A 13,539-nucleotide genomic window follows, 5' to 3' on the forward strand; every position below is an offset into this window, starting at 1 on the left:
ATGGAGCAGTTGGGTTAAGGAGTTTCTAAATGCAAGGCCAACTGAGCTCTGGACATCTGGGTTAGAGAAGAACTTGCTAGAAGTGTTCCTCAGAGAAGGCCTGCTAACCCTAACTGACCCCCAAATTCTATTCACCCTTTCTTGACTCTGACACAACAAAAAGCACTGCTTTCAGGTCCTGTTTCACATGAGGGAGCAATAACCAATGTCACCTTGTCCACCCAGAGCTCCCAGAAACTGCCCCCAGTCACATTATGCTTCGCCAGCAAGCACTGCATTCTTCACTCGGTAGGAGGGGAGACACAGGCCAAGGAGAAAAGCTGAAGTCCAATTACTAAAGGCCATATATATTCACCCACGCCCAGCTCTAAATGACACTTCCATCCTGCCATCTGACTTACCTTTTCTATGTGTACTCTCCTGTTCAATGTGAGGCAAAGGTTTTCTAAACTTTTTAGTATATGTGCTGCTGAAGTGAGCAGTTCTCTAAACTTTTAGAATAAATGTCTAAACTCTTTGGTATGGTATTCAAAGACCCTCAAGATCTGGGCCCTGCCTATCTTCCAGCCTGGCCTCCTAACTGACACCCAATCTCAGACACTACGCTCCTGCTTTACTGAATCACCACTGGTCCACCAACTACTCCACAACTGCCAATGGCTCTGTGCCTTGTGCATGTGGCTTCCTCTGCTCCCTCATGACTGCCTCCACAAATCTAGAAAACTCCTAGTTATCTCTTAGAACAAATTCAAGGGGAACCTCCTCTTTGAAGCCTTTCTGACTCCCCACAAAGACTTAATACTTCTACTTTGTTCCCTGAACTTATTTTTTTAAGTGAGAGGAGGGGAAATCGACAGATTCCCACATGCACCCTGACCAGGATCCTACCAGCAACCCCCATCTGAGGCCAATGCTCAAATCAACCAAGCTATCCTCAGCGCCTGAGGCCAATGCTCAGACCAACCAAGCTATCCTCAGCACCCGGGGCTGATGCTCAAACCAAACACCTGACTGCAAGAGGGGGAAGAGAGAGAAGGGAGATAGGGAGGGGAAGAGAAGCAGATGGTCACTTCTCATGTGTACCCTGAATGTCCACACGCCAGGCAAACACTCTACCACTGAGCCAACTAGCCAGTTCCTCCCTGTTTTTTTTTGTTTTTGTTTTTTCTGAAGCGAGAAGGAGGGAGGCAGAGACAGACTCCTGCATGCGCCCAACCGGGATCCACCGGCAAGCTTATTTGGGGGCGATGCTCTGCCCATCTGGGGCACTGCTCTGTTGCAACCAGAGCCATTCTAGTGCCTGAGGCAGAGGCCATGGAGACATCCTCAGCTCCAATGGAGCTTGGCTGCGGGAGAGAAAGAGAGAGATAAGAGAGAAAGAGAGGAAAAAGGGTAGAGAAGCAGATGGGCACTTCTCCTGTGTGTCCTGGCTGAGAATCGAACCCGGGACTTCCACACGCCGGGCCAACACTCTACCATTCAGCCAATGGGCCACGGCCCCCCTGAACTTTTTTTTTTTTAATTTTTTTTATTTATTCATTTTAGAGGAGAAAGAGAAGGGAGGAAGGAGCAGGAAGCATCAACTCCCAATGTGCCTTGACCAGGCAAGCCCAGGGTTTCAAACCTGCAACCTCAGCATTCCAGGTCGATGCTTTATCCATTGCACCACTACAAGCCAGGCCCCCTGAACTTTTAATCTAGTACTGGCTCTTAGAAAGTCATAACTTAGCCTGACCTGTGGTGGCACAGGAAATAAAGTGTCAACCTGGAATGCTGAGGTCAGTGGTTCAGAACCCCTTGCTTGCCTGGTCAAGGTACACACAAGAAGCAACTACTATGAGCCCTCCCATTCCTCCTCCCTTCCTTTCTCTCTCTCTAAAATCAATAAATAAAATCTTTTTCAAGAAAATTCAAAACAAGCCTGACCAGGCAGTGGCGCAGTGAATAGAGTGTTGGACTGGGATGCATAGGACCCAGGTTCGAGACCCCGAGGTTGCCAGCTTGAGCGCGTGCTCATCTGGTTTGAGCAAAGCTAACCAGCTTGGACCCAAGGTTGCTGGCTCGAGCAAGGGGTTACTCGGTCTGCTGAAGGCCCACGGTCAAGGCATATATGAGAAAGCAATCAATGAACAACTAAGGCGTCGCAACAAAAAACTGATGATTGATGCTTCTCATCTCTCTCTTTCCTGTCTTTCCCTATCTATCCCTCTCTCTGTCTCTGTTAAAAAAAAAGTCATAACAATATCTGACAAATTAACAAGTTTCTTTTTAAAAGAAATCTCATGATAAATCAACTATAACCTATAACCCTTAAAAGATTACTACTGCAACTACCAATGCTAGCTAGAATTTATATAATGCTTACTATATGCCAAGTGTTAAGCTTAACCAAGACACTACTATCCCCAGTTTAAGGTAAGTTAAAGAGCCAGTCGGCAAACTCAGACCTGTCAAGACTCCAGACCCTGAACTACTAGACGAGATTGCCTCCTCCTAAAAAATCCATCTTAAATTAGAAATGTATACTTAAACAGCACATTCCTCTGTACTGCTTAGACTTTTTTAATGTCTAACTTATTCACACAAAATTTCTTAGGAGTAGAATGGAGAAGGATGTCATTATCCTCATTTTACAGGCAAAGGAAGTGATAAACAGGTAAAGTACCAAGCACACACAGGAAGCAGGTGATGAAGCTGACCCCTAGGGGCCTTACATCTGCTTTAGTCCTGTTTGAAGCTCAACTTGTTTAACTAATTATGACCTCTAAAAAATTCCAGCAGGAAGGAGTCACTATTACTCTAATAGCATCCAATTGATAGATGCAAAGATAATGCTTGGGTGTGTAGATGTGTTACAGAATGTTTGACATCTCACGCTTTGCCATGAGAGGGTTAATTAGCTGTGAGTTGCCAAGGTATGGTAAAATTTACTGACAGTCCACATTAAGGAATGGGGGTGTGGCTTAAGAATCTGGGTCTTCAAAGAACAGTCTAACACTTGTCAAAACTGATCCAGATTTGGTTTCTTCAATTCTACTTGAATTGAACTGAAGCAGCCTCTGAGTGGTGCATCCTACCTAGTACAGCAAGCCAGATGTGTACCTGACAGAAAAATTTGTAAAAGGCTACTGATGATCCCCTAGTCACCAAACAGAATGGCTTTTTCTGAACCAGATTTTCCTTGCTGTCTCCCTAGCACTTGACAATCTGACTAACTCCCTCCCTTTCTTGACTTGTACTCTCTTGGACCATGCCTTCCTCAAGGTGGCAGCAAGGATAGAAAGGAAAGGCTAGATGGAAAGGCTAGATAAGGAAAGCATTTCAAAGGAAGCACAGCAGTCCTGGAGATCAAGCCCTTCTTGTGTCACTCTTACAGCATTTCTAAATATTGTTTTCTATTGAGGTTATTTATATATATGCCATCTTTCCTCCTTGGGGCAGAGACAGATTGTAGTTTCCAAAAGCGCTTTCTTTGCAACAGTATCAAGCCCTTAGAACAGTGGTTCTCAAAGTGTGCACCAGGAAGCACTGGTGCGCCCTAGAAGATTTCCAGGTGTGCCCTATGGTATTCCAGAGAAATATGTTCCTGTTGGGGACCAATGCTCAGACCAACCAAGCTAGCTGGTTTTTGGAATTTAGATTTTTGAGGGACAGAGGTGTGGGGAATTGGCTATAAGCTGACATCTGCCCAACGCCCACCTCACTTGCCTGATTAAGTTGCAAAAGGCTGTTAAGCTGTGGTGCTGGATTGTTTACACTACCCCTCATGTTCCCGGGAAAGACTGGAGGCAAGTTTCTTCTATCCTTTGTTTGGTGTAAAAGTTAACGTGATATGTATGGTGGGGGTTTCTGCACTCAACACAATTAAGAGTAAAAAGAGAGGAATTCTTCAATGTATTGACAAGGAAATGAGAGTTCGTCTTTCAAATAAGTGCCCAAACATTGAAGAAATCGCTAGGACAAATCAGGCTCATATTTCTCATAAACACAAGAATGAAAAGACTTAACACATTTGCATGGGGACCTGCCCAATTTACTAAATCTTACTAAGAATGGATCTATCTATATTTTTTGTTGTTTTTTTATTTTTTAACCCCTCTTTTTTATGAATTCTAAAAAACATAAAAAATGTAACATAAAAATATTTTTTAATGTCAGAATAAATTTAATTTTGTCATATTTATTTCATTTAATTACCATAAAGCACGCTTGGACTTTATATTTTTTTCTTTAATATTTGACTTAATTATTATAACACATTTCTCAGAAATTTGTATATAGTGCGCCTACAATTATTTGTAGGATTTTAAATGCACCCCAACTTCAAAAAGTTTGAGAACCATTGCCTTAGAAGATACTTAATAGGTATTTCTTAAATAAAGAATGATTTTTGCCTGACCAGGCGGTGGCACAGTGGATAGAGCGTCGGACTGGGATGCCAAAGGCCCAGGTTCAAGACCCCGAGGTCGCCAGCTTGAGCGCAGGCTCATCCGGTTTGAGCAAAAGCTCCCCAGCTTGAGCCCAAGGCCACTGGCTCAAGCAAGGGGTTACTCCGTCTGCTGAAGGCCCGGGGTCAAGGCACATATTAGAAAGCAATCAATGAACAACTAAGGTGTTGCAACGAAAAACTAATGACTGATACTTCTCATCTCTCCGTTCCTGTCTGTCTGTCCCTGTCTATCCCTCTTTATGACTCTCTCTCTCTGTCTCTGTAAAGAAAAAAAAAAAAAAAAAGAATGATTTTTAGGTTTTCTCCATCTTAAACTGGGTCTACAAAAGAAGTATCACCTGCCTTTACAAAGCCTACATTCAGCAAAGAGAACTGCTCCTTTAACGATGGCGTGGAGCCCTACTGAGGCTTCCTGTGAAGATGAGAGACAAGTTCTGGTACAGGCTAAATTCAGAATCATTAACAAGACCAGCTGCCGCTTCAGCAAAGATAATATCATAATGAAGATGAGGGTAAGTAGGTCTTGTATTGAAAGTACAAACTAGGAATGACCAGAGGGAAAAATGCCCAAGATATAATCTGGGAGTCTGTAATGAAGGGGTGCCTTCCTCTAATATAGTCCCATTACAATGAAATAAGCAACTGGAGTACAATAACTAGTTTCTTCCAGAACCATAACAAGCCTACAAGCCTGATGGGATCTCACAGGGAGAAGAGAGAACTTTTGTTATCACAGATAGCCACTCTGAGTTGTCAGCGTGGTCTGGGGCAAGGAAGCCTTCTTAAAGAGAGGAAATTGGAAATCTGGGAGTTTCCTTCTTGCTGACATCAAGAAGGAACATGGAAGTTCTCTGCTAAGCAGACATAAGTAGCAACGGGCTCTGTAAACTGGTTGGAGGGGAAGACCTAAAACGGCACAGGGAAGGTTTCATTCTAGATCTGTGACTTGCTCTATACCTGGGACAAGAAGTTTCCTGGCTTCTTGTTTCACTCCCCATTATGCGAATGGAGAGCACTGGAGGTAGAAAAGAAGCCTCTGTAAACCATGTGGAAAGTGAATCTTTAAAGTCAAGCATATTATGACCACTAAGGTGGGAATTAACATCATCACATTGTACTTCCATGTCCTCCCAAACAGTTCTGCAGACACCGAACAAGAAAAGTGGGTAAAAGATAGAAAATATGCTCTAAATAATTTTTTAAAATTAAAGTGAAAGGAAAACTATGCTCACCTGATCCCTGCCCAATGACATATATGGTCTCTCCGCATCCCTCGTCCATCCTCTCCCACATCTGCCGAAGTAGGCTGTCATACTGCTCTGATGTAGGGCTCACTAGAACCAGCTAGAAAAGAAACCAACAGCCTTAGGACCACACTTACTAGAAGAACACCACAGCCAAAGCAGATCAATAGTCTGACCAAAGACCCTGACTGAACCCCACAGCACCCTCATCTAAAATGGCTGCAAAGCCCCCTCATTCCCTCTCTGTCACTCCTTAAATAATAGCCTTTGAGCCTAAGGCCTTATGTGAATTGAGTTTTATAACTACCAAAATGACTATGTCTGAAACACCACCCACAGAAAAGAGGGTATGAGCAGCCTGCTTCCTGCTGCTTAACAGGAGGGGAAGGACCAACAATGACTGAAAATTGTGGGTAGCAAATGATGAACAGTACTTCACACCTACATGCCAGTCTTCTACCTGCAGCTTGCAACTAACAAGACAGAGACCTCCTATATTGTCATCATGCCTTCCACCCAAGACCAGTGGTTGCCACAACAAAAGAATTCCATTCTGTCCAGCCTTCGTGCCTTCCTGCCTTGGCTATCTTGATTTTTTTAGGAATCGGCAATGAAAACTCCTGCAAGACTCATTTTCATCAACAAAATACCATTACCATTCAGATGGATATTAGCACCATCATTTTACAAATGTGTGCCAATAACATTGAATTATCACCATTTATTTGAGGAAGCCATTTACCAATAGGCATGACAGGTTCCATTCTCTAACCATTCATGTGTGACCTTGGACAAAGAACTTAACCTGAGTCTTATCTTTTTCAAGCTACAAAATGAAGATAATACCACCTGCACTCTAAGGCCACTGTAAAGACCAAATAAGATAACATGTAAGTATCTAGTCCACAGCTCAATAAGTGGTAAATATAGTTTTCTTCAGTCATTCCAAAAACCTTCTTGAATGAAACTAGCCATCACAGTTGAGTAATTGTTTCTCCCTTTGGAAACTTTCAGAGCCTTAGATCACATATAATTGTAGCAAGTGTATAAACTTATAGCTTCTAATCTTCTCCTCAGGAATCATTCTATGAACCTATCCCTTCTCTCCCTCCATATGATCAGTTTTTCTTTTCAATATCACTAATATTTATATACATATAGCTTCACAACTTTAAAATAGTGAGGCAAACTCCCCCAGCTATGTGATGTAGTAGCACCTCCCTATTCTGGAACATTAAATAAGGTCGTCAGAAAATAAAGCTATTACTGTCTTTGCAACTCTACCCTGCCATTTCCCACTGTGCTTTCAGGTTTCTTCAGCACCTTGACCATGAACCTGAGTCAAGTACATCTCTTGTAATTCCTGAGTTGACTCATCAGAGCTTGTACTTGTAACCTGAGTGCTGCCTGGGTCTTCTGCATCATGTCACATTGCCTCACATATTTCCCCTGACCTTCTTCCTTTTCTCCCAGCTTGGTCATCCTCATTATGGCATTAAAGGAACCAGACAGGACCACTGCTTCTAAGTGCTCTGCTGACACTAAAGGAAAAAGAGCCGTTGAAACTTGGTTCTTCAGATTACCAGGACAAGTTTTTTCCATTTTGGGCCAAGTTTCACGCCATTTTGCCATCAAAAACTGAAAAGTCACAAACAACTCTTGCAGTATTACAACAGGAAGAATGGGTATTCGTGTTCTATCTTCCATTGGCTATTACTCTGCACAAAAAAATCATCACTTATTCAGTTCACTTCAAACATTCACTGAATAGTACGTATTAGGCACTATACTAGGTGTCTAACATATATCGCTCACTTTTACAGCCACCCGTACTTAAAAGATGACATAGCTGGAGAACTGAGAGGTTAAGAAACTTCCCCAAGGTCACAGAGCCTTTTTAAGTGGCAGAGCAGGAAAGAAATCTGTTAAAAAACAAAACCGAGTATATTTGAAGATGTCTTTATTGAGAGATTCAAGAATTGCACAGCATCCCACCTAGTATATAAGAGACATGCTCTGAGTGGTGCAAAACGGGTGATTCTTATCAGAAACTGGGTGGAATAAGAGAGTTATTAGCAAAACAAAAGATTGTTTCAGGCCTGTCAGTCACCAGTTTCGGTGGGGAAAGCTTTTAGGGGGCTCTTATGCAGATTACCTCTCTAAAGTCAATGAGAGAATTATAGGTTAATATTCCACACTTAGGAGAGGCGGAAAACTGCAATTAAGTCTTGGTTTGTTGTAGTGGGAGCAAGAGAACCTACCTTAGGCCTGTTTCTTTTTTTTTTTTTTTTAACAGAATCCAGCCCTGACTCCCAAGCTAGCATTCTTTCCTTCAGCAACGTTAAGCACCTTCAAAACACCAATCACATCTTATACTTACCTTTTTTATCACCCACAATGCCAAGCAGAAAGTGAGAACTTAACTCCTGCTCACCTTCTCAAGAGCTCAGAAGACACGATTTGAAACGTCCTTCATTATTACACTCATACAAGTTGTATTTCCACTCCCAGAATAGCGAGACTATGGGTCATGCCCATCTTTCCATTTTGTTTTGGGTGGACTAGTAAAGTAGACAAAGCTCAGACATTCTTCTTCCCGATTGAGCGACTACTTTCTGTTTCCTTTCCAGGAAGAACCGCCTACCCGCTCCTCGGACGACGACCTGATCCTGATCCTCCCGCGCCTCCGCTCCCCCGGGCCAAGCCATCTGTGACCCTAGGCTGCCATGGATAGTCCAGGGCGAGGGCCCCTGTCGGTCTCGGAAGAATTGGAATCTGCGGGCGTTGGACACCTGCGTTCCACGTGGCGGAGCCGAGGGGTAGTGACCTCCCCCGGAGCTGGACGGCGGGAGGCTGGGTCGGCGCCGCCGAGGAAAAACCGCGAAGAAGCGACTGTGGAGGCCGCCCCTCACCCGGGAAGTCCCCGCGCGGCCCGCACCGGCAAGTAGGCGGGCTCGGCCTCTTCCGCCCCTGTTGTTGCCCGGGAGACGGATCGGTCAGCCGCCCTGTCCCCTACGCGCCCGGTCCCCTTTAGCGCCGCCGCCGCCTGGGCCTACCTTGCTGGTGAGGTCCAGTTCCGGCTCGCCGTTGAGGGCCTCTCCGTCCTCGCTGCAATCCGAGTCGAAGCCGCCGTGGAGTCGAGCAGCAGCCGCCGCGGCTTTGGACGCCCCTGGGGAAGTAGGCTCGGGGGCGAACATAGAGGCCGGGACCGGCGAGTCCATCGGGGAACGACCCCGTTCCGCCGCCATCTTTAATAACTTAGGCTAAATCGTACCCGGCCTCCCGTCCCTCTTGCTCATTTGCCTAATATATGCGTAGCCCCGCCCCGTGCCTTATCGGAAAAATTTATGCGAAATTTTTAACAGCCTCGTCGAAGGTGACACGTAACTCTAACGAGGAAACAATCGGCCAGGCCTCTCAGCCACCAATCGTTGCAGCCATTTCAAGTACCTAATGAATAATTAATAAGACTCAAAACAACAACAAATTTCTAAGACGTCACGTGCCTGGATTGCAGCTCGACAGAGGGCAGCACCATGTCAGCGCTACCAGCCCGGAGCTTTCCCGCCAACGAGAGCAGCGCAGAGTGTGACTGACACTGTAGCTATCCAATAAGGAAGGAAATAAACACAACATTTACCCTCACCACCTCACTCTCCTGGTTTCCAGAGGCCGGGCTCAGTTTCGAAATCTTACTGCAAAACAGTCGGCGCCCAGAGCCTCCGGATGATGGACTGGGGCAAGGCCCAATCCAGTCATCAAATAGGTCCCGCGCTTTGGGCCACTGCCCATGGAGATAGTAAACAGCACAGGGCGCGTGCCACACCACTCAGTGATTCGAGACAGTCTCTGGAAGTCCGAAGCTTGATGTGATGGCGATCTCCAGGCAATTTTGATAATAGGATCGGATCGATGCCTGGAATACTGTAGCAGCCAGAGCAAGGCAATTAATTGAGCGCTGACCTTAGGGAGAATTCTCCATTCACTGACTCTAAGGAGAGAGCAGTTACACGACCAAAAAAGAGGCAACCAGATGGAACAGCAGCCAGAAGTACCTGTTAAAAACAAATAGGCCAGCCTGACCTGTGGTGGCGCAGTGGATCAAGTGTCAATCTGGAAATGCTGAGGTCGCTGGTTCGAAGCCCTGGGCTCACCCGGTCTAGGCACATATGAGAGTTGATGCTTCCTGCTCCTCCTGCCTTCTTTCTCTCTCTCTGTCTCTCTTCTTCCTCTCAAATGAATAAATAAAATCTTAAAAAAAAAAAAAAGCAAAACAAAACAAATAGGCCACCCTGGCTGGATGGCTCGAGTGGCTGGAGCATTGTCTTGCAATGCAGAGATGGCTGGTTCGGTCCTTGGCTGGGGCACATACAGAAACAGATTGATGCTTCTGTCTCCCCCGTAACCCCCTTCCTCTCACTGGATTCAATAAAAATAAAAGATTTAAAAAATAGAAAAAAATAAAGACAAAAAAAGGCAACAGAGAACATTTTAAAAAAACAAATAGGCCAGTTGGCTCAGTGGTAGAGCGTCGGCCTGGCGTGCAGGAGTCCCGGGTTCGATTCCCGGCCAGGGCACAGGAGAAGCGCCCATCTGCTTCTCCACCCCTCCCCCTCTCCTTCCTCTCTCTCTATTCCCCTCCCTCAGCCAAGGCTCCATTGGAGCAAAAGTTGGCCCCGGCGCTGAGGATGGCTCCATGGCCTCTGCCTCAGGCGCTAGAATGGCTCTGGTTGCAACAGAGCAACACCTCGATGGGCAGAGCATCACCCCCTGGTGGGCATGCCGGGTGGATCCCGGTCAGGCACACGCGAGAGTCTGACTGCCTCCGTTTCAGAAAAATACCAAAAAAAAACAAAAAACAAAAACAAATAGACCCAAAATGGAGTCATTATGGGTAAGCCCCACCAAGACTTAACACCTAACAACTGCAGTTTCATTCTCTCCCAGAAGTGGAACTTGAAATCAATCAGTCCGCAATTTCCTGACCACTTGTGAAATAAGCTGCCTGAAAAGATCCCCTGCCTTCTCCTAAAGGAAGGTGACATTGCCTGAAATAATTCACTCTTTTAACCTCCTTGGCCTGTTTTCCTAATGCCTATAAACACCTCCCATTTTGTACAACTCCTTGGAGATCCCTTCTATTTGCTAGATGGGTTGCTGCTGCCAATTTGTGAATCTTTTTTTTTTTTTTTTTTTTTGTATTTTTCTGAAGCTGGAAAAGGGGAGGCAGTCAGACAGACTCCTGCGTGCGCCCCACTGGGATCCACCCAGCAGGCCCACCAGGGGGTGATGCTCTGCCCATCCGGGCGTTGCTCTGTTGCGACCAGAGCCACTCTAGTGCCTGAGGCAAAGGCCATGGAGCCATCCTCAGCGCCCGGGCCATCTTTGCTCCAATGGAGCCTTGGCTGCGGGAGGGGAAGAGAGAGACAGAGAGGAAGGAGAGGGGGAGGGGTGGAGAAGCAGATGGGCGCTTCTCCTGTGTGCCCTGGCCGGTAATCGAACCCGGGACTTCTGCACGCCAGGCCGATGCTCTACCACTGAGCCAACTGCCCAGAGCAATTTTTGAATCATTTAATAAAGCCTATTAGATCTTCAAATTTACTCGGTTGAATGTTTATGAACATATCTCACCCCATTTGTGAACTATGGTGCTGAGATCTAGCTAGGGTCTATTAAGGTAGTTTGTGGTAGATGGGTCTTTCAGTGTCGTCACTTGTGGAAAGCCCCAATCCAAATGCCACCAGCAAAAGTTTTAGTGTCTTGAATTCCTGTTTCAAAAATCTGAAAAGCTTGATGAGTTAAGGAGTAGACCACTAGCTCCAAGGGGCAACCTTGCTCGTTCCTGTCTGCAACTATAGTCAAGTCTTATATGTACAGTATACAAACACAGCTGGGAACCCTGGACAAGAAGTCATCCAACTCTAAATGTCTTGATAATAGTTGTTTTTTCATTTTTTACTGGCTAAAATGCTCACCACTATCCTTTATATTTCTCTATGATGTAGTTACAAATATTAAAATCTTGATTTGTCAGCCTGGCCTGTGGTGGCGCAGTGGATACACTGAGGATACGACCTGGAATGCTGAGGTCGCTGGTTCAAAACCCTAGGCTTGCCCGGTCAAGGTACATATGGGATTTGATGGTTCCTGCCCCCCCATTCTATCTCTTTCTCTCTCTCTCTCCTCTCTCCCTAAAAGTGAGTAAATAAAAATCTAAATAAAATTAAATTAAAAGCATGTTCTTGTTACCACAAGGCTTTGCCCAGAATATTCTCTGAGTAGGTGTTTCTTTAATAGAGAAATCTAGGCGGTGGCACAGTGGATAAAGCGTCGGACTGGGATGCGGAAGAACCTGGTTCAAGACCCCGAGGTCGCCAGCTTGAGCGTGGGCTCATCTGGTTTGAGCAAAGCTCACCAGCATGGACCCAAGGTCGCTGGCTCGGGCAAGGGGTCACTCGGTCTGCTGAAGGCCCGCGGTCAAGGCACATATGAGAAAGCAACCAATGTACAACTAAGGTGTCACAACGAAAAACTGATAATTGATGCTTCTCATCTCTCTCCATTCCCGTCTGTCTTTCCCTATCTATCCTTCTCTGTGTCCCTGTAAAAAAAAAAAAAAGAAGTCTAAAATCACATTTTATAAAGGGAATTCCCTAGCTATCTTTAAATCCTCTTTCTAAAGACAGGTTAGAGTCTGGTTTCAAACCCTTGGTCCACTACTTATTATGTGACCTAGAGCAGTGGTCCCCAACCCCCGGGCCACGGACCGGTACCGGTCTGTGGGCCATTTGGTACCAGTCCGCAGAGAAAGAATAAATAACTTACATTATTTCCGTTTTATTTATATTTAAGTTTGAACAATGTTTTATTTTTTAAAAATGACCAGATTCCCTCCGTTACATCCATCTAAGACTCACTCTTGACGCTTGTCTTGTAAGTTCAACAATTATATTTTAAAATACCACAGTTTTTACGCTGGTCGCATAATTTTATTTTGTGCATTTATCCGTCCCACCCTAAAGGAAGGTCCATGAAAATATTTTCTGACATTAAACAGGTCCATGGCCCAAAAAGGGTTGGGGACCACTGACCTAGAGCAAGTTAATTAACTTGAGCATAAGTTTTCTCCTTTAAAAAAAAAAAAAGTGCCTACCTCACAGGATAGTAGTAAATAAGTTTATATTTGTAAAGCACTTAGAACAATGCTTGCTTGCAAGCCTCAATAACCAATCTTACATAAATATAACTAACACTTAGGCTTATAAAATACAAAAATTTTCAGGTAATTCAAAAAGTTGTCTGGCCCTGCCAGGAGAGTTGGTTAGATACCCGATCAGGGCACATACAGGAACAGATGAATGTTCCTGTCCCTGTCTCTCTCCCTTCCTCTCTCTCTAAAATCAATAAAATATTTTTTTAAAAAGCTGTCTGGAGCAGCCCAGAGGATTCCAAGCCACGTAGTAGGCACTCAAACGTGTTAAGTGATAACTGTGTTAAGTGTAATGTTGTTAAGAGTCCTGTTCAATTAGGATTGAAGTGACAGAATTGTCAGAGATGTTTTTCCAGTTTTCTGAACAAAAGTCCAAACGGAAGACAGCTAAGATGGATAGTATTTGGTGATGTCCTCCACATGTCCTAGGGGTAAAGAGGGAAAAATTCACGCAGGACTAAAAATTTACCTTTCTGACATACACGATGCGCTTAGATAAACCTTAAGAGGAAAGCTTCGTGGGCAGCCGCCGTGAAGGCGAGAGGACAGTAGTCTGTTTGTAGTGAACCGAAATACGACACCAACGAACTGAAATCAGACTCTTCACTCTAAAAAGTGACAGTCTCAGCGTTCCC

At 44.9% G+C, this 13,539-nt stretch overlaps 1 protein-coding gene across 4 annotated transcripts in view; it reads right to left on the reverse strand.

Annotated features, from left to right (window-relative positions):
* The window catches only part of GTPBP1 (GTP binding protein 1), a 30,437-nt gene extending 20,370 nt beyond the window's left edge, over positions 1 to 10,067 (reverse strand). Inside the window, exons 1-2 of one of the 4 annotated variants that reach the window (XM_066257934.1) lie at positions 8,751 to 10,067; positions 5,683 to 5,794 (exon numbers count right to left, since the gene is read on the reverse strand). In XM_066257934.1, coding sequence (XP_066114031.1) covers positions 5,683 to 5,794; positions 8,751 to 8,942 — 304 coding nt within the window. In that variant the 5' untranslated portion in view covers positions 8,943 to 10,067. Of the gene's footprint in view, positions 1 to 5,682; positions 5,795 to 8,074; positions 8,099 to 8,128; positions 8,726 to 8,750 lie in introns of those variants that run through there. The other 3 variants (XM_066257942.1, XM_066257952.1, XM_066257961.1) reach the window with 3 other exon arrangements.
* Positions 10,068 to 13,539: the final 3,472 nt, after the last annotated feature.

The sequence above is a fragment of the Saccopteryx bilineata genome, chromosome 1 (genome assembly GCF_036850765.1).
Source record: "Saccopteryx bilineata isolate mSacBil1 chromosome 1, mSacBil1_pri_phased_curated, whole genome shotgun sequence".
In the NCBI taxonomy this organism is placed as follows: domain Eukaryota; kingdom Metazoa; phylum Chordata; class Mammalia; order Chiroptera; family Emballonuridae; genus Saccopteryx; species Saccopteryx bilineata.